The sequence below is a fragment of the Leptidea sinapis genome, chromosome 29 (genome assembly GCF_905404315.1).
Source record: "Leptidea sinapis chromosome 29, ilLepSina1.1, whole genome shotgun sequence".
NCBI classification, from domain to species: domain Eukaryota; kingdom Metazoa; phylum Arthropoda; class Insecta; order Lepidoptera; family Pieridae; genus Leptidea; species Leptidea sinapis.
Window position 1 is genome coordinate 6,790,123 of NC_066293.1, and position 21,004 is coordinate 6,811,126.

Here is a 21,004-nt window from a genome sequence, read left to right on the forward strand (position 1 = left end):
CTTCTCAGGTCTGAGGCATTCATTTTGGAATGGGTGGTAGTTTTTTTGACTTTCAATAAGCGATGCCACATCATATTTTGAATAAAATATTTGAATTTGAATGACTACTAAACTATACATCAATTTATTTCTATTATAAACAACAGCTTCTTCCACCTATCCGAAACAGACAATATATTATTACAATAGAGTAATTTAAATAACCTTTTTTATGACAACAAGTGACGAGACGAGCAGGACGTTCAGCTGATGGTAATAGATACATCCAGCCCATAGCAATGCAGTGCCGCTCAGGATTCTTGAAAACACAAAAAATTCTGAGCGGCACTACAATTGCGCTCGTCACCTTGAGATATAAGATGTTAAGTCTCATTTGCCCAGTAATTTCACTAGCTACGGCGCCCTTCAGGCTTAAATTAGTCTTATCTACACAAAACATACTTCAGGCAAACTCTGTTATTACTTTTTTAATATAACAACTCTTTATGATACACTACATAGAACATACTTCACTGAGAAAACTGAATTTACCTTTGCAAATATCTTATCAATCAAACTCGGTTCTTTTATCTGTAAAATTTAAATATAGATTTATAAGATTCAAGTGTTCAAACTATAAGGAATAGTAAAAAGCACTTAAAGTCAAGTAGGCTGGAACTGAGCGCTTTGGAATCTTTATTAGGATCCATCCATTGACAACGTCACAGTTTAAGGGGGAGTATTTGAGTTCGTAATTTCTAAGTACTGTATTTAATAATTTAGTAACACTTTGCACTGTTTTGTAATACGTTTATACTAATTAAAATATGGCAAAACGACAATAAATTATATATAATTTAGTATCAATTAGAAGAGCAATCAAAACCAGCTGTTTATGGGGGAGGGGTCGTGTGATTACGTCACATTGATGGATGGCCCCTTATTAACATCATCGTGAGCCGGAAGACGTCCACTGCTGGCCAAAGGCCACCCCCAAGCCAATTCAGTTTCGCAATCATTTGGGCTATGTCGGTGACTTTGGTTCGCCTGCGGATCTCCTCATTTCTGATTCGATCTCGCAGGGAAACGCCGAGCATAGCCAAAGGGTTATATGATATAGAGATATCACCCTTATATTTCTTTTAAATTACTGAATCTACCATACGTTCGGAAAAAGTGGAGCTCGTGAGAAGAACATACAAGAAACACAAGAGTCACTCTTTTAAATTTTAATTATTAAATAATGCTCGGGTCTAAACTATACCAACACAATTGGATTTTTGAAAAAATGATTATTCCTAGCCAGGAGTCGAACCCGTGGATAAAAAATACACACAGTATTATGAGACGATGCGATAGAAACTTAAGGCAAATTTTGTTTTAAAGTTCTTCGCAAATGTGAGGCATATATTTTCGAATGAATGGTAGATATTATTTGTACACAAATTATCTTGACCCAAAACTAGGCATAGCCTGTACTATGGGTACAAAACAACGATATATTTAATACGATATACATACTTAAACATCCATGACTCGGAAAAAATTTTTGCCCTGTGCTGCCCCGGGGCGTAAAAAGAATAGGGTAGTCCCAGGTCCAAGGGTGTCGTAAGAGGCGACTACGGGCTTTTTGAAAGTGGGAGAGTCACGCTGCTGTCTTATGACGTCAGCACAATCGGGCCAGACTCGTCCGGGTTACTTACCACACTCGCACAGAATACCGGCGTGAAGTAGCGGCCTAGTGCCGCTATGTTTCGCATAGGTTATTGTTGAGGACCGGAGGCCATTCCGCCACGTCCTTCCCCCCCCCCCCCCCCCCTAACAAAATATGAGAGCGGTCCTAAAATAGAAATTACCCCAGGAGGGTACCGGCTCTTGTAGAGCCGGAGAATCCCTCCCCGAGCATTCGCGCTCGGGCTGCCCCTCGTATTCTGGGGAGGGCACAGTACCGCGTATGTCACAGGACAAACAGGGCAGCAATACCACGGCACCCCGCTCCACGCTTAATGTGGACTTTTGTAACATCCGGGGAATTCACTCCAACTTAAACGCCGTCCACCACCACCTTGAGACGCCGCAGCCGGCCTTGTGTTTCCTTACGGAGACGCAGATATCTCGACCTAGCGATACGTCATATTTAACGTACCCCGGGTACAAAATTGAGCATAATTTCATGCCTCATGCCGGGGTATGTGTGTACGTTAGGGAGGATATCTGCTGTCGCCGTCTCGGCAATTTTGAGGGTAGGGGCCTGTCTACTCTCTGGCTCCGCGTAGATTTAGAGGACCGCGTCCGCATCTATGCGTGTGTCTACAGGTCCCATAGTGGTAACGCAGAAACGGATCACCTCATGGGCTGCGTTCAAGCGGCATTTGATGACGTGCTTGCTCAGATCCCCTCCGCTGAAATCGTAGTCTTGGGTGATTTCAACGGGCACAATGCCGAATGGCTTGGATCACGTACCACAGACTACGCAGGGCGATCTGTGCATAATTTTGCATTGGCGTATGGTCTGTCCCCATTTGGTTGAGTCGCCGACGCGTCTCCCGGATGTGGATAGCCACATGCCGTCCTTATTAGATCTTCTGCTGACTACACATCCCGATGGTTACCAGGTCTCTGTCGACGCCCCTCTCGGAACGTCCGACCATTGCCTGGTCAGGAGTGTAGTGCCTATCCGACGCCAACGTCGCAGACCACCAGCGACCCGCCGCGTTTGGCACTACAAGTCAGCAGATTGGAATAGAATGCGTTCCTTTTTTGCATCCTACAAGGGTAGGCAGGGTTTGTTCCCTTCGGATGATCCTAGTGCCTGCGCCGTTGCAGTAGCCGATGTGATACTGCAGGGCATGGATATTTTTATACCAAGCTCTGTAGTACTGATCGGTGGCAGATCACAGCCCTGGTTCGATGCGTCAGTTAAAGCAGCATCTGACTGCAAAAAACAGGCGTATCGAACTTGGGTTGCGGCGCTGGGCTCAAAGGATCCGAACTGCAAAGTTCTGAAGAGGAAATATAACCATGCCTCCAGATTTTTTAAGCGGCAAATCGCCCGTGCGAAATCGAAGCACGTCGTCAAAATTGGCGTGCAGCTTTCCAGTTACCCGACCGGAACACGCAAGTTCTGGTCGTTGTCGAAAGCTACTCTTGGTAACTTCAACCAGCCGTCCATGCCGCCGTTGCACATGAGGAATGACACCCTGGCCCATACGGCAAAAGAGAAAGCCGATCTCCTGTGCACTCTTTTTGCCTCCAACTCGACTCTTGACGACAACGGAAAAACACCGCCGACCATCCCGCGGTGTCAGAGCTCCATGCCTGAAGTACAGTTCCGACAGAAAACTGTTAGGCGAGCTCTGTTTTCGTTGGACGTCAGGTAGTCGAGCGGGCCGGATGGCATTTCTCCAATCGTGCTTAGAATGTGTGCCCCTGAGTTGACGCCGGTGCTAACGCGTTTATTCCGACACTCTTATTCAAAAGGCGTAGTCCCTGATTCATGGAAGTCAGCCCTTGTCCATCCGATCCCAAAAAAAGGAGACAGTTCGGATCCGGCAAACTACAGGCCTATTGATATTACCTCCCTACTCTCCAAAATCATGGAGAGCATAATTAACCGCCAGCTTTTGGTATACCTTGAGGGTCACCAGTTGATCAACGACAGTACGGCTTTCGCCATGGTCGGTCGACTGGCGATCTTCTGGTATACCTAACACATAGATGGGCGGCGGCTATTGAAAGCAAGGGGGAAGGCCTGGCAGTTGGTCTGGATATAGCGAAGGCCTTTGATCGTGTATGGCACAAGGCGCTCCTCGCAAAACTTCCATCATTTGGGCTTCCCGAGAGCTTATTCAAGTGGACCTCCCGCTTCCTCACTGGGCGCAGCATACAGGTCGTTATCGACGGTTATTGCTCGAATCCCAAGCCCGTGAACGCTGGAGTGCTCCAAGGCTGTGTGCTATCTCCCACGCTGTTTCTTCTGCATATCAATGATATGTTGGACACCGCCAACATGCATTGCTATGCAGACGACAGCACTGGTGATGCCGTATACACGGGCCATACAGGTCTCTCTCGGGAAAACGTCGACCAGTGCCGGGAGAAACTTGTGTCTTCTATCGAGTCCTCTCTCGAGAAGGTCGCGGAATGGGGTAAGTTGAACCTTGTCCAATTTAACCCTCAGAAGACTCAAGTTTGCGCGTTTACCACTAAAAAAACCCCATTTGCCGTATCACCGCTCTTCGAGAACACTTCCCTTAAAGCCTCACCTAGTATCGGAATACTCGAAATCTCGAGCAATTGCCAATTCCGTGGCCATCTGGAGGGCAAAGCCAAACTGGCTTCAAAGAAACTGGGCGTCATAAATAGAGCACGGCAATACTTCAAGCCGGCCCACATTCTACTGCCGGCCGGACCTGCGCTCTACAAAGCGCAGGTCCGGCCTCACATGGAGTACATGGGTACCTTCAAGAAAAGCGCGTACACCTTCCTTAAAGGCCGGCAACGCTCTTGTGATTCCTCTGGTGTTGCAGGAGAGTGTGGGCGGCGGTGATCACTTAACACCAGGTGACCCGTACGCTCGTTTGTCCTTCTATTCCATAAAAAAAAAATCAAATAAATGTATGCACCTACCGGTATTCGAACCCGGGACCTCTAGCTCAATAAGCACTTACCACTGGGCTATATATTGACACACTTTGTACACAAATTATCTTGCCCCAAATTAGGCATATATAGCCTGTGTTATGGGTTACAAAACAATTATATATTTAATACAATATACTTACTTAAACATACATAAATTCATATAAACATACATAAATATATTTAAACATCCATTACTCAGAAACAAAACTGTATCGGTCGTCGTTACCTGTATGTCCGGCAGGGGCTCTGGTTGTGAGTGACCATTCAACCTATCCTCAGGTGGATCACCTCCACTGCTTAGTGACGTCACAGAACCTGTAATCACGTAAAAAAATATATTAATATAATATATATATATAATATAAATATTTTTTTCAGTTAATAGTGGGCTTAATGTATAATTTTGTCCAACTACATCTTTAAGACCTGCCGACGCATTTTCACTTCAACTTTCGACTAACTCTTGCCCGTTTGCCAAAAAAAAAGTGTGTGTGTGTGTGTACTTATGTATGCACGCAAGAATTTATAATTCTTTGGTGGGTGGATGATCTTGTTACCGGGAGTTCTGCTTGATGTGTTTTTTATTATTATAACTAGCTGACCCGGCAAACGTTGTTTTGCCATATAAAGTATAATTCACGCGATAGTTTTATAAGTAATAAAATATTGCCTATATTATAGCCTGTACATCATTTTGTTCTATTGTCAATAGTTTTTGCAGCGCACGCAAAAATAAGTTTTCGATTTTACACCTTGTGTTACAAAATAGCAATTTTATTACGGATCCCTAATTTTGAAAAAAAAAAAAACATAGCCTATAGCCTTCCTCGATAAATGGACTACCCAACAATGAAAGAATCATTCAAATCGGACCAGTAGTACCAGAGATTAGCGCGTTCAAACAAACACGGCAGCTTTATAATATTAGTATTGATTTCCTTTAAAGTTATTATATATTTTATTTTATGAAATGCTCACATAATGCCTCTATTTATTTACGGTATGTGTGGATTGATGCATCTACTATACTCAATAACTCTTGTGTTTATAAGTATTAATTTCCTTTTTTTTTCTCTTTTTGACTTACTCGTGTAAGCCTTTCAGTTTTTGACATTTGAGTATTTTTGTTGCGTCACTTTGCATATATCTACCCATTGTAATTGAAATGATTTGTAAAACAATTAAAATGTAAATCTTGACTTAAAAGAGTGGCAATGAGTTTCTTGCCACTTCTTCTCATTAGCCTTCAACCCTTTACGAAGTAGCGGTAAATTCAATAAGAAACAATATTTTTATATTTATTTGACATTCATAAGTGTCATTTCCGTGTCCTACATGAATAAAGTGTTTTTGAATTTGAATTTTTTGGAATTTTGGCGTAACAAAGCAAAAATCCTTAAAATTATTTATTCCTCGTGCTATTCTACGTTTGTGGAAAGAACATTATTGTAAAAATCTTGCAAAGATGGCTTTGACAATTAATTATTAAATAACAAATATGGCTGTATGGGCTTCAACCCTTTGCCTGTCCTAATAATGGACGAAGAAACCAAAAAAAAAAACGAATGTCGCAAACGTCAGAAAATTTTAGGAACCAACTTCACACTGTTACTTTTGTGTTACAGTGATGCGCGCGCATCTTAAAATTTCACTCTCATAATTTTTTCATAACGCGCCTAAAGGTATAACTTCAAAATGCAATTAAGTAACATGTATTTATTATTTTCTCAAAATTGACTCCTTCAGAATTATTTTTGATATCATTTCTACTATACTACTACCGCTTCGGAAACAAATGACGCTTTGAGAGAGAAGAAGTGGCGCAAGAAACTCACTCAGCATTCATTTTTTTGCGCTCTTTTTAATCAAATATACAATATTGTACTGTCATTTCTATTGCTATAAAACAATCATAATCTAGTCCCAGGCTGTTCGATCACTTAGATATTCAGCTGTGGAGTAAGTAGTAGGATTTACAGACCCATTTTTTTAGTAAAACATTCAAATTTATTTATAGATAATGTCTGAACAGTGGCTGGGACTTTATTATAAAAGTGAATACATTTATCCTTAAAGCTATTATGTATCTTATGAAGCCTACTAGAATAAGTTACAAGCAATCCCTTATTTCTAGTGTTATAATAATGAAAATCACCATTAAGAGCAAAAAGGGGCCGATTTTTGTGAACGTATATAAAATTTTCATAAATGTACTGACAATGAACAGTCATAATATTCTTTCTTTATTTTTTTTTCTATGAGAGACTGTCTATAACCAAGCTGTCTCTTACCAGTTCTTGTGGAAGTAGCTTCACTGCTGCCAGGTATCTTCGATTCCAGCTGCTCGACGCGCTTCAATGCGCGTTGCAGTTCACGGTTCAACTCCTGGGAATAACACAAATATCTGTTGATTTATAAATATTATTAAATACATTCACCAATGACGTTCTATACACCATAAATTTAAGTATTCCCAGAACCTCCGCAAGACATCTTAAATAATAATAATATTGACACACTTTTTACACAAATTATCTTGCCCCAAGTTAAGCATATATAGCCTGTGTTATGGGTTACAAGACAATGATATATTTAATTTACAATATACTTACTTAAACATACATAAATACATTTAAACATCCATGACTCGGAAACAAACATTGAAATTCATCATATAAATGCTTGCACCTACCGGGATTCGAACCCGGGACCTCTAGCTTAGTAGGTAGGATCGCTAACCACTCGGCTATACAGGTCGTCAATGTTTAGATATACCCAATTGTGCGACAAATTAAAACAAAACTCATTCTTCTCAAGAGCATATCACTCCATAAATAATCTTAAAGGCTTTCCTGAGTTTGACCTGTTTTTTAATAAAAATAAGAGACGAGACGAGCAGGACGTTCAGATGATGGTAATTGATACGCCCTACCCATTACAATGCAGTGCCGCTCAGGATTCTTGAACAACCCAAAAATTCTGAGTGGCACTACAATTGCGCTCGTCACCTTGAGACATAAGATGTTAAGTTTCATTTGCCCAGTAATTTCACTAGCTGCGGGGCCCTTCAGACCGAAACATGGTAATGTTTACACATTACTGTTTCATGGCAGAAATAGGCGCCGTTGTGGTAACCATAATCTAGCCGACTTCCTGTGCAAAGGAGCCCGGTGAAATTCCACTCCACAAATTCTATCAGATCAAAAATGACTAAAAACTGGTTTAATGTGTCTCCCTAACTGTCAATATAATCAGTATAAATATGTACCATAACCAAATCTAATAATAAGTAATCATCAACATATTTTATATACAGGGTGTCCCAAAGTTATGGGACATGAAGGGAAAGTACCTTAAATATCGTAGATAGGGTATTTTACTGAAATAAGACTTTATGTTATTTTAAAAAGTTAGTAATTCTGCATTCAAAGATTTTCTAAATATTACTTGCGTCGTCTGGGAATCGAACCGACTTTAATGTAAGAGATTCCCAGACGAGGCAAGTAATTTTTAGAAAATCTTAGTCCCTCTCATTTTGGTTACTTGTTTAAAGGTTAGTTTTTCTATTAATTCTATTCTATTAAGCCCTTTTTATTCTGAGTTAGAGTATGTCTCTTAACTCAGTGTGCCGCTTGGCAAAGGCCTCCTCTAGCTCTTTCAATTGGAGTCTGGCATGGGTCACTCTTCTCCAGTTCGGGCCTGCTGTGAGTTTGAGTTCATCCTCCCATCTTGTTCGAGGTCTCCTCTGGCTCCGCGTGCAACCTCTTGGATACCAATCTGTGACAATTCTGCGCCATTTCTCCCGGCCATCCATCAACATGTGGCCAGTCCATCTCTACTTCTGCTGATCTATTTTATTAAGTATGTCGGTTACTTTAGTTTTTTGTCTAGTGCGTTCCCGTCATACTTCGTTCCATAGTTCTTTGGCAGTACTTAAGCTTGTCTCGGTGCTCATTGTTGAGTGCCCATGTCTCACATCCATATGTAATGCAGGGTAGGATACAAGTGTTAAATACCTTTCTTTTTATGGTAATGCTGAGATTGGTGGACTTCATGACTTCCTTCATAGACCAATATTTTTTCCATCCATTGGTTATTCTTGTATTTATTTCTTTGCTTGTGAGGTCTACAGGAGATATTAGTTGGCCAAGGTATGTGCACTCTTCTACATAATCTAGGAAGGTTGTATTTATGTTAATTCCGGTTTTTATTGAATTTGTCATTATTTTGTTTTTGTGGTGTTCATTGTTAAACCAACCTTTTCGCTTTCCTTGCATAGGGACTCGATCATACCTTATAGTTTCTTTGGATCTTCTTTGAATAATATGATATCATCTGCAAATCTGAGGTGGTTTAATTTCTTACCATCTATGTTGAGGCCCATGTGATACCAATCTAGTTTGCGGAAAATGTTTTCAAGGACTGCAGAAAATAACTTGGGGGACATTGGGTCTCCTTGTCTTACACCCCTTTTTACTTTAAACTCAAAGGTTAAAACTTAAAGGTTAGTTACTTCTAGTTTTGTATAGGTTACCTATTGAAACGGGTTACTGTAAAAAAGTGCTATCAATAAAGTGTGGGTTTTCAAACAACACTTATGAAAAACCCTATTGAAAACCCTTTCAACGTGTAACCAAAATGGTCCCTGGTCACAGACGATGACAATTCTCATAATGGCCGCCAATCGGCATGTAGTATTGTAAGTGTGTGCGTGGGGCTATGTATTTACACGTTAATCGGCTTGTTGTGGTGCTACACAGTTATGTCAGGAGACACGGAGTCCTTATTTTTTTACTAGTCTGTGATACATAAGTGTCACATCCTTGATCAAGGTGAATAAGGTGATTTTTATTTTATCCTATTCTTCCTCCAACTCACCTTTACCGCGCTGGCGTGTCTCTTCTTCAGCACAGCAACTTCTCCTTTCTCCCACTCTAGCTTTTTGTTCGCCTCGGAAGCTTCTTCAGTCAATTCAGCCACCTACAACAATTATTCGGGCCAAAAAAATAAATGAATTTTCATATGGAAGGCTAAACGGCAGTACTAATCTATCGACGTAACACACCATAGACACCTTTTATAGAGCGAACGCTATCAAATACTAATAAAAATAAGCCCGCTGAGTTTCTTGCGCCCGTTCTTCTCAAGTCTGATACATACTTTTTCGAATAGGTTTGTTTTTAAAGTGATAACCTCACTTCTAGGATTAATATGCAATTTGAAAAACAAAATTTTATGAACGATGCGGTCCGATGAAGCCACAACCTGAGAGTTGAACAAAGCATACAAGATTTTATGACGATACGTCACTCGAACGGTTCGCTCAGTTGGTTAGGGCACTGGCACGGAACGCCAGGTCGTGGGTTCGAGTTCCGCATCGTTAATAAAATTTTGTTTTTCAAATTTTATTTGTGTATGAATCCTAGAAGTGATGGTTATCACTTTAAAAACATGACAAATTGTTTAGAGTTACAAGAACAACATCTCAAGTCAATTTCCTAATATGCAAGTATTGGGGTTGAGCACGTTATCAACTGTAAAGTAGTCCTGTAGTGAGTGTAGATGAAGCCACAACCTGAGAGTTGAACAAAGCATACCAGATTTTATGAACGATACGTCACTCGAACGGTTAGCTCAGTTGGGAGAGCACTGGCACGGAACGCCAGAGGTCGTGGGCTCGAGTCTCACATCGTTCATAAAATTTTGTTTTCAAATTTTATTTTGGTGATAGTTTTTGACGTTCAATCTACTTTAAATCCTATTTGAATTATTTTTGAGGATTTCTTTTACCGAATCTTGTCTTTGTAAGTAATGGTATGATATGACATGATTTTGCAGCACATCCGGTTAAAAGCCAGTGGGTTCACCAGTGGGAGGCTCCTTTACACCGGATAAAAAAAAAATAGACAACTGACTGACATAGATACGCGCATTACTTTAGTTACTTTCACAGTATTATGTCTATTATGTCCTATGTTATATTGCTATGAGGCAGTGTTGCCAATATCAATATCGTATTTGTGCTGCAGAAGATGGCTATTCGCGACATTTATAACTAATTTTTTTTTTGTAAATAGTTTCCCACCATCTATCGATGTTTGCTGAGGTTGTCATCACTAGTTTTAGTACCGCAGACTCTCACTACATGGCCAACAGCGCTAAAATGGCGAATACCAAACAGGCACAAAAGCACTTTGACAGCCGCCAGTCCAGTGATATATATTAGAGGTCAGTGACATAGGAACATAAAAAAATTTGCTAGAAACTGTCACAACAATATAGTTAACACCAGGTACAGACATAAACTTATAATGCCTACTTTTTGATTAACGGCCGTTCCTAATATTCTATCTACTGATAGAGATAAAATACTACCTTCTATTGTCAGTAATTAGCTGTCAATAATCTGAAGCTGTCCCAATATTCCCGAAAAGTCATTTATTGGCCTTATATTGGGACGCGTTAATTGCAATTTCCATACAAACTTCTATCGCTGGTAAGCTATAATCGTCGTCCCATTGGCAGACAGCGTGGACGGATAAGGTGAGTTACCGTCGATAAGTTTATTGGGACAGAAAGACTTTTATCTCAAGTAAGAGATAGACTGAATATTGGGAACGGCCGTAAGTCAAGTTAGTAAGTCTTTTGTGGGGCGATGTATATGCTTTTACATCATGATCCCAGAAAATGAACAAATGAATGAAAAGAACAAATGTTAATAATTTCAAAACCTTCCTTCCTTACCTTCCTCGCAAGTACCCTGGTCTCCTTATTTCGTCTCTCCTTCTCCTCTTCGAGATCTGTTTGCAGCTTCTTCAGTTCACCTTCCAACGTGGTGATTCTCTCTCGTAGCGACGCGTTATCCACCGCAAGTGCCTTGGCCTGAAATAATTGTTATTTAAACCCTTAAATTATTTTTCTTAAATTACTTGATAAACAATGTAACACGAAACCTGTAACGACAGCTGTCTTCGCCCATCTGACGCCATTACTGCGTACGAGTGATAGGGACAGATAACAGATTTTTGGTTCCATTATTTTCTATTAAAAAAGTGAAGATATTTTACACAAATAAAATTTGAAAAACAAAATTTTATGAACGATGCGGGATTCGAACCCACGAACTCCGGCGTTCCGTGCCGGTGCTCTAACCAACTGAGCTAACCGTTCGAGTACCGTCTCGGTATAAAATTCTGTTTGCTTTGTTCAACTCTCAGGTTGTGGCTTCATGTGGTTTTTCAAATTATATTTGTCTATTTATCCTAGAAGTGAGGGTTATCACTTTAAAAACATAACATATTGTTTAGATTTACAAGAGCGACATCTCAAGTCAATTTCCTAATATGCAAATATTGGGGGTGAGTTGGTTATCAACTGTAAAGTAGATCCTGTAGATGAAGCCACAACCTGAGAGTTGAACAAAGCAAACAGAATTTTATAACGAGGCGGTATTCGAACGGTTAGCTCAGTTGGTTAGAGCACCGGCACGGAACGTCGGAGGTCGTGGGCTCGAATCCCACATCGTTCATAAAATTTTGTTTTTTAAATTTTATTTGTGTATTAATCCTAGAAGTGAGGGTTATCACTTTAAAAACATAACATATTGAAGATATTTTGTATAGTTCTTGTACCGAATAAGCTGAAATTCGGCCGAATTCCGAAGTTAACTGAATTAAATTAAACCGAATGTAAAACAAAGTTCGACCCATCCCTAATCAATAGATTTGCGCGGAAGGCTTGAAGGAGCGGTCGATTAGTTAATTTATTTTTCTCGTTGCGTCACGGTTAATTAGTGATCTATTTGCCAGCTCGATGGGATGTTTGGTCGAAGAATGTAAGAAAAGATTAGAGAGTATGATGCCTGTAAGCTCTATAAAATAAGATAACTACTTTATAATTTTCACTGTTTTTTTTTCTTCAGTATAATATCTTTGTAACGCTGTTATTTTTTGTACTTTGTATCTTTAATAAATAAATAAATTAGTACCAATTTATTTTTGTCTTGTGATATGCCTGCGTGAGTAAGTGCGTCCGTAATTACGTGTGTAAGAAATATTAAAACCATTAGTCTACTCTACTTTTAATTCCATAGACAGTGTTGGTTCTCTCTAATCTGCCAACTTTGTTCAGTAAGTTGTCAATCGGTTACTAACGTTTTAACACAAACTATCAGCAAGCCAGTCGAGCTTCAACAGTCGCCTGACATGGTTGCCTTCTAATACCATGTTCGTACATTAAGTGAAGTCACATAAGAATTTATTGTAAATTCTAATAAACCGCTTATTGTAATGACGACGTTTTACTGGATCGACATAAAACGTGCGTGTGTGAGTACGAGCGTTTGTGATTGCGTGCGTGCGTGTGTGAGTACTTGCGTGTTAGTGTGTGTGCGTGCGTGCGTGTGTGAGTACTTGCGTGTTAGTGTGTGTGCGTGCGTGCGTGTGTGAGTACTTGCGTGTTAGTGTGTGTGCGTGCGTGCGTGTGTGAGTACTTGCGTGTTAGTGTGTGTGCGTGCGTGCGTGTGTGAGTACTTGCGTGTTAGTGTGTGTGTGTTTGTGCGTGCGTGTGTGAGTACTTGAGTGTTAGTGTGTGTGCGTGCGTGCGTGTGTGAGTACTTGCGTGTTAGTGTGTGTGTGTGCGTGCGTGTGTGAGTACTTGCGTGTTAGTGTGTGTGCGTGCGTGCGTGTGTGAGTACTTGCGTGTTAGTGTGTGTGTGTGCGTGCGTGCGTGTGTGAGTACTTGCGTGTTAGTGTGTGTGCGTGCGTGCGTGTGTGAGTACTTGCGTGTTAGTGTGTGTGCGTGCGTGCGTGTGTGAGTACTTGCGTGTTAGTGTGTGTGTGTGCGTGCGTGCGTGTGTGAGTACTTGCGTGTTAGTGTGTGTGCGTGCGTGCGTGCTCACCGTATCCTCGTGCGCATGCGCGGCGTGTCTGGACGCCACGTGCAGCGCGGTGAGTCTCGCGGCGTGTTCAAGCGCGTTCGCCTCCCGCCGAGCGCAAGTTTCGGCTCGGGCCCGCTCCTTAGACAACGCCTCCTCCGCTTGCGACGCTCGTTCCGTCTCCCTATTTACAAACGTCATCTAAATAACAGCTTTTCTACCATCTGACCTAACTGGGCCAAGCACTTATTTCCGGGAACATTGGCCATATAACTGAGTATACAAGATTTTATGACGATACGTCACTCGAACGGTTACCTCAGTTGGCAGAGCACTGGCACGGAACGCAGAGGTCGTCGGTTCGAGGACCGCTTTTCATGTCTCACTTTTACCTAACTAAAAAGTTGCTCAAAATAGTTTCCGTTGACTCAAAAACTTAGATGACCTTACTGCACTTGATACCATGACAGGATTTATCATTGATAGAATATGAACAAAAAAGTAAGATTTCTAACAAAAAGTTTGAATAGGAGGTCAGTTTTGTTCCGTGTAAAAATAATGAAACAGATAATTTGGTATTTCTTTTCTTTTTTAGTTTGTGTGCAAAGATTGATCCTTATCAGCAACAGAGTCCATTGTTCCAATAATATAGGTGTAATTTTTTGGAAAAAAACATTCGGGTCGATTTTCGTCAAAAGTTCAAGAAATTAACAAAAAATGCAGTTATTGGTTTCTTATAAATCGATACTCCTTTCACGACTTCCTTCTAAGTCTCGTAGTCTCCGGCTTGGCCAATACCGCCCTTCTCAAAAAACCATCCAGTATATTTATATATATATTTCTTGTGTGCGTGTGTATGCCACTGAGATACTCCTAGACGGCTGGACCGATTTTGATGAAATTTTTTGTGTGAATTAAAGGGGATTCGAGGATGGTTTAGATTCACAATTGAACTACCTCCTAAACGGCTGGACCGATATTGATGATATTTTTGTGTGTTCCAGTGAATTTGAGATAGGTTTAGAGTCTCAATTCCGTCCATATAATATAAATCTCCTGCTCATGTGTATGTTAGAGAACTCCTCATAACGGCTGGACTGATTTTTCAAATTTAAGACGTGTGTACAGGACAACGTCTGTTGGGTCCACTAGTATCTATCTAATATTGTAACACTTGTATTACCTCTGCAGTTGCGAGCTGAGGGTGTCAGCTAGGGCGGCCTGAGCTCTTAGGGCAGCCAACTCCGCAGCTTCTTCTTCTACGCGACTTGCATGCTCACGTACACGCTCAAGCTGGAAATTATACGATTAATAGACTACATCATCAGACCATGAGAGAACCAAAGTCACCGACATCTAAGACCAGATGATTTTGAAACTGAAGAGGCAGTGGCCAGGGCACATAGCTCGACAGACAGATGACCGTTGGGGCAGCTAGGTCTTAGAATGGCGTACCAAAAGACCCAGTGTTGTTAGGCCCATAAGTTGGACCGACGATCTGGTGAAGATAGATTGGATTAGGGCAGTGCAGAACCGATCGTCACAGAGATCTTTGGAAGAGGCCTTTGACCACAGCATTGGACGTCTCCGGCTGATATAATATGATGAGCAGTTTATTTTGTAAATATTGAATGTGACTGAGCTGTCACGTTTGGGTACAGTCGGCTCAAGACGTTAGACGACTAAGAGCGCGTTATGGGTCAATGCAAAAGGACATGGCCAATTTTGTTATAGGCGTTGGCATAGTTTTGGAATTTATTCTACACGAATGATTTTTGGTGCTCTATATCCGTGAATATTGGCTCTTTAAATTGCTATAAATAAAAAACTGAAAGAACTTGTCATTCCAACAGAATAAACGCAAACGTTACTAATTTCATACACTTATGTATACAAGTAGTAACACGTTTGCGAGTATGATGGCGCATAAAAACCTACAGAAATCATTACCCAGAAGTCTAGTATGTTTATTTACCTTAGAAGTGTGGTGTCAGAGACTGTAGGGGTTCAAGGGGTTCAGGGGTGAAGGGAACACATCTACATACTAAAATGGACGTATGTTTTAAAAGCACAAATATAGTACCCTAACAAAATTGATTCCTTTAGAATTCTTTTTGATGTCATTTCTTATACTACTAGATACTACTACCGCTTCAGAAACAAATGGCGCTCTGAGAGAGAAGAAGCGGCGCAAGAAACTCTCCCAGCATTCTTTTTTTTGCGCTCTTTTCAATAAAAATAAACAATATTTTACAGTCATTTCTATCGCTTTAAAATAATCACAATCTAGTCCCAGGCTGTCCGATCATTTAGATATTCAGCAGTGGAGTAATAGGATTCACGACAGAGCCATTTTTTTACAAAACATTTAAATTTATTTATAGATAATGACTGAACAGTGGCTGGGACTTTATTATAGAAGTGTATACATTTATCCTTAAAGCTATTATGTATCTTATGAAGCCTACTAGAAGAAGTTACAAGCTATCCCTTATTTCTAGTGTTATAATAATGAAGGCAATGCTTTCACAGTATTCTGGATATGCGCTATACATCAAACGCTGAAGATGGAACTGGATTTGTCTCACATTGCAGGGATTCTGATTATATACCAAGGCAAGCCAGCTATGTCGAGAACAAAGTAAACGGAAACGTCTGCCCTTCACTACATACCTGCCGATGAGTGGTCATTGCAGAAGTGAAGACATTAGTCTTCACTTTATTATCCCCATTAGGGAAGAACAAACTGAACCAAGAAATGAACTTTATAACATTGACTTAGCTGGTTTTTTTATTCTAAATGTTCCATTTTTTTATATACGAGCGTGGGAAGTGGTGAGGCCACCGCCCATGAACACGGACATCATCAAGAGATGGGTCGCTAGCCTTCACGTTAAGAGTATGCTCTATGCTTGAAGGTCTCTAAGTCGTATCGATTCGGGGAAACACTAAATAGACTGTGCGAGGCAAAAGGTTCCTCGCAAAACGCGCGGTTATGGAATGACAGACGTCAATTTCGAATTTTGACGTAAGACTGACCTCAGCCTGCGTGCGAGCGAGGTTGCCACATGTCTCCTCCAGTTCTCTCTTAGCGGCGTCCAGCTGCTGTGACGTCACTGCGAACCTACGCTCCAAGTCTTCGTTCTCATGTTTACACAGTATCAGGGCAGCTTCTTTTTCTTTCAATTCAAGTTCTGGAAAAAATATTAAGGAGCTATGACATACCTATACGTGTAGACAAATCACGTCGTATAAAAACAAAACTGAAATATGGCATATGCCACAAATGACACCATAATAGGCTTCGACTGCCATATCTATACATTGCCGCATTTATAGTTGTTTAAAATATTCTTAAAATAGTTAATAAGCAGCGATGTAAAACATTTATTCAGTTCAAGGTTCATTCGGAGTTCGGACAGTGACAGTTGACACACGGCTAAGCAGAAAGGAAAGGGGCTTTTGCCGTTCCGCTATCAGACTGCGAATGATAAGTTCTAATATATTATGTATAGAACGTCATTGATAAGTACCTATACTACTGTACAGCACAGGAGCTTTTGTGTCAAAAATTTGCTTTAGTACCTAGGTAACATTGAAAATGTTAAGAAAATGAAAAACGGCTTAATGTAGAAAGTTCCCAATATTTTTATTGTTTTTCGAAGTAATCTCCGTTCATCTCTACACATCTTCGCTTTCCATGGAACCAATGAGAAAAGCAGTGGGCCCATTCTTCCTTAGGGGTCTCTTCTATGGCGTTTTCGTACGCTTTCACCGCATCTTCAGAGCGAATATCTCGAATTTTATCCATAGTTCTTGGGAATAAATAAAAGTCGCAGGGCGCCAGGTCAGGACTGTACGGCGGATGACTTATTATCTCGACACCTGCCATAGTCAAATATTCAACAGTCCGTTTTGCGGAGTGTGCTTCACAATGCTTCACATTGTCGTGGTGAAGTAGGATCCAGCTTCGAGGGCGCTGCTGTCAATTTTTTTTTCAAGACAACAGGCAAACAGCGATTGACATACCAGTCTACAGTAACTGTCCTTCCATCTTCTAGCACAACTATCACGAAAAGACTTTTCCGACCAAAGAATGAGGCAATCATCTTTTGTCCTTGATTGCTCTCTTTCTTTACCTTAGTTGGCCGATCCTCGAAAGGAAACACCCACATCATAGACCGAAAATTTTCTCGCGTTAGGTTCATTTTCACGTGTAACAAAAGTTTTAGATTTGCCGCCAATTCACAAAAACAAATGTCAAATGAATGCAATATACTTAGGATACCAAAGAGTTCTAAAATTGAAATTCAAAAAAGTTTTCATTATCAATGTTTCTAACTGGCCAGTTCTAAACATTTTCAGTGTTACCCACGTAACATTTGAAACAAAGAAACACCTGGTGATTAATGATGCAGGGGTGAATTTTCGTGCATTGACTGATTTGCGCGCAAAAAACAAAGGGTTTTGGGAAAAATTCGTGCTGATAGTTATAATTTATATAATGTTTTAGAAATAAACAAATAAAATTAGATCATTTTGTGTCATTCTTTCATAAGCCTTTTATTTTCGATGTATATGCTTTTACAAAATGATCCAAGAAAATTGACAATATAAATGTTTTACAAAATACAAAAGAATAAAAAAAATTATGTGGTAAAGGTTAATATAATCTTAATGACTTTCTTAGTGATATTACAGATTGCTATGGAGCGACCGCCCTCAGGCGATTCACTGAGTTTTATTGTACTAAATTGTATTGTAACGAAATTTTATTACAAAACAAAAGAAGGAGCTCGCTGATTTTCTTCTTCTTCAGAGGTCTGTGGGATACATTTTCGAATGAGTGGTACTTTTTTACGTTTAATAATTGATTTTTAAATCATATTTTGAATAAGAATATTTGAATTTAGAAAAATATTTCACTTGCGTTTCGAGACCCTTACACTTGGCCGAGTCGTTGTAGTACTCAAAGCATCTAGAGCTGTTTCTAGTGCGTTAGTACACTCCTTCTGGACGCGAATATCGCGCGTGATACGCCAGGATATCGCAGCGAATTCGCCCCTTCTCGCCTAGCTCAAACCAGTATTTTGCCAATTAAAAACTTACCTAACTGCTTCGCTTTCCCGGACGCGTTGACGACAGCAGAATCTTTTGCCGACTCCAACTCTGAAAGCCGTTGCGTCAATTTATCAGCTCTGTCAGCGCTTTCCTGGAGAAATACAAGCTTTCTTATCATTGGTACTCTCGAGTTAGCCTCATTGCAGAACATCTCCGAACTGGTTCTTCATGAAAAATACCCCCAAAGGTGATCACGAAAATTTGCTCAAATCATTACCAAGGTCATTGACGTACAGTTAACAACTATACTCACAATCGCCTATTAAAAGGTCGTCAAAAAATGTCGAGCGGCGATGTATATACGTATATATTAACTTATACAGATAACATTAAAACATTCATTCAAATTAATACCTTATTTCGTGGCAGTAATGTTCAAAATCTATTGCATATGCTCATTAGAATTTGATTTTGAGTTTTACTGTGGTGCGAAGGAGACGGGCGCGAGAAAAAAATTATTAAATACGTCAAGTTAGTAACACAATTTTATTAATTTAAAGTGGCACTTATCTGAAATTCGACACTCAATCCTTTTTAAGTTTGGATATGGATAGTTTATTGTCTTTTTGGATAGGATGTAATCTATTTGGATAGTTTATCACTGAACAATTTGTCATTGCGTGGCGTTGAATTTAAAGCGCGGTCGAAACACAACTAAATGAAAACTCTGGCTAATTGACGCATAGGCAGAGTTGGTTAGAGTGAGAGAGGAGGAACCTGTCTACTGCTGCCATATGCGTGAGAGAAAGGGAAGCCAGACAGACTGGCGCCGTAACGCGTTACGTAACGGCGCGGTTTACCCACCCGTAAGATTTTATCACTACAACATAAACACTGACAAAAATACTTTGAGGAAATCTTCTCCAATGACTCCACTTTCAGCATCACACCACCAGATACCTTATCACTTCTTTACATTGAATGTTCGCCACCGACTGGTGAAAGACCGAAACCTTTAATTTAGCTGTTATTTGACCGCAGCAGCAGTAATATATCATAGGCTTAGAATATACTAATGTATAGACGACCGGACCAATTATATCTATTTGTCAATGTGTGCGTTGGCTAGTTATTAAATATTCAAAATACTAAGGAGTTAATGTCAAGCGTGACTGACTGTTTACGACCTGTCAATCAAAATCGGTTACATTAACAATATATCAGCTTATCTTCCTGTATCTCTGTATATTTAAAAACATACGCACCTTAAAAGCGTCCATTTCGACGCGCAGTTTGTTCTGCGTCCATTTCAATCTACCCTCAATTTCTCGGACATCCTCTTTCAGTTTGGACACCTCCCTCTCGCTATTCGCTAATTCGTGGCACTGAAATTGAAACAAACCACTAATTTATGTACCATAATCTGATATCAGATGATCACCTTTTCAAACGACTTCAAAAAGAAGTTATCGCGTTAATACTAAAGTTGCGATCGCGTGTTGTTGTTTTTTGATATAAATAATCATTGATACAAGTCTATCAGGTTCCACTCCAAAAAAAAGTGTGTGTTTACTTATGTATGCACGCAAGAAGTTATATTTCTTTGGCCTAACAAAGCAAAAATCCTTAAAATTACTCATTCCTCATGCTATTCTACGTTTGTAGAAAGAACAATATTGTAAAAATCTTGCAACGATGGTTCGACAATTAAGTATTAAATAATGAATACGGCTGTACGGGCTTGAACCCTTTGCCTAACCTTATAATGGACGAATAAACCAAAAAAAATAACGAATTTTAATAATTTTAGGAACCAACACACATGGTGCATGGTTGCACATGATGCCGGCTAGATTATGGGTACCACAACGGCGCCTTCTACTGCCGTGAAACAGTAATGTGTAAGTATTATTATGTTTCGATCTGAAGGGCCCTGTAGCTAGTGAAATTACTGGGCAAATGAGACATAACATGTTATGTCTTACCGTACGAGCGCAATTGAAGTGCCCCTCAGAATTTTTTTGATTCTTCAAGAATCCTAAGTAGCACTGTATTTTAATCGTCAGGGCATAATTAGCATCAGCTGAACGTCCTGCTCGTCTCGTCCCTTATTTAAAAAAAAAATAATTTAACACATACTTTATCATCATATAGCTGACAGATCCTCTGTTTCTCGTCTCTGGCCGTCTTTAGCTTGTTGACCATGAGTTCCTGTTCTGCAATAGCAGCCCGTTCAGCTTTCATAGAATTCTCAGCTGCTTTCTTGGCCTCAATCACAGAGCACTCCAGACTGGCGTATTTCATTACTGCTGCGTCCTTCTCACGTTGGGCCTGTTCAGTGTATTTACACATCTGCAAAAATCTATACATATAACAATATAAACTTATACTTAGGGACAAACATAAACTTGTAATGCCTAAGTCTTTTAAGTTGGGCTGCTTTTA

General features: G+C 40.1%; 1 protein-coding gene across 4 annotated transcripts in view; it reads right to left on the bottom strand.

Annotated features, from left to right (window-relative positions):
- Positions 1-21,004, bottom strand: part of LOC126973343 (myosin-9) — a 34,631-nt gene that overhangs the window by 10,268 nt on the left and 3,359 nt on the right. For 2 of the 4 annotated variants that reach the window (XM_050820567.1, XM_050820566.1), the window contains exons 2-12: positions 20,699-20,911; positions 19,825-19,944; positions 18,608-18,710; positions 16,538-16,692; positions 14,682-14,791; positions 13,523-13,682; positions 11,368-11,505; positions 9,502-9,603; positions 6,915-7,008; positions 4,850-4,938; positions 532-570 (exon numbers count right to left, since the gene is read on the bottom strand). In XM_050820567.1, coding sequence (XP_050676524.1) covers positions 532-570; positions 4,850-4,938; positions 6,915-7,008; positions 9,502-9,603; positions 11,368-11,505; positions 13,523-13,682; positions 14,682-14,791; positions 16,538-16,692; positions 18,608-18,710; positions 19,825-19,944; positions 20,699-20,911 — 1,323 coding nt within the window. The remainder of the gene's footprint in view (positions 1-531; positions 571-4,849; positions 4,939-6,914; positions 7,009-9,501; positions 9,604-11,367; positions 11,506-13,522; positions 13,683-14,681; positions 14,792-16,537; positions 16,693-18,607; positions 18,711-19,824; positions 19,945-20,698; positions 20,912-21,004) is intronic. The other 2 variants (XM_050820569.1, XM_050820568.1) reach the window with 1 other exon arrangement.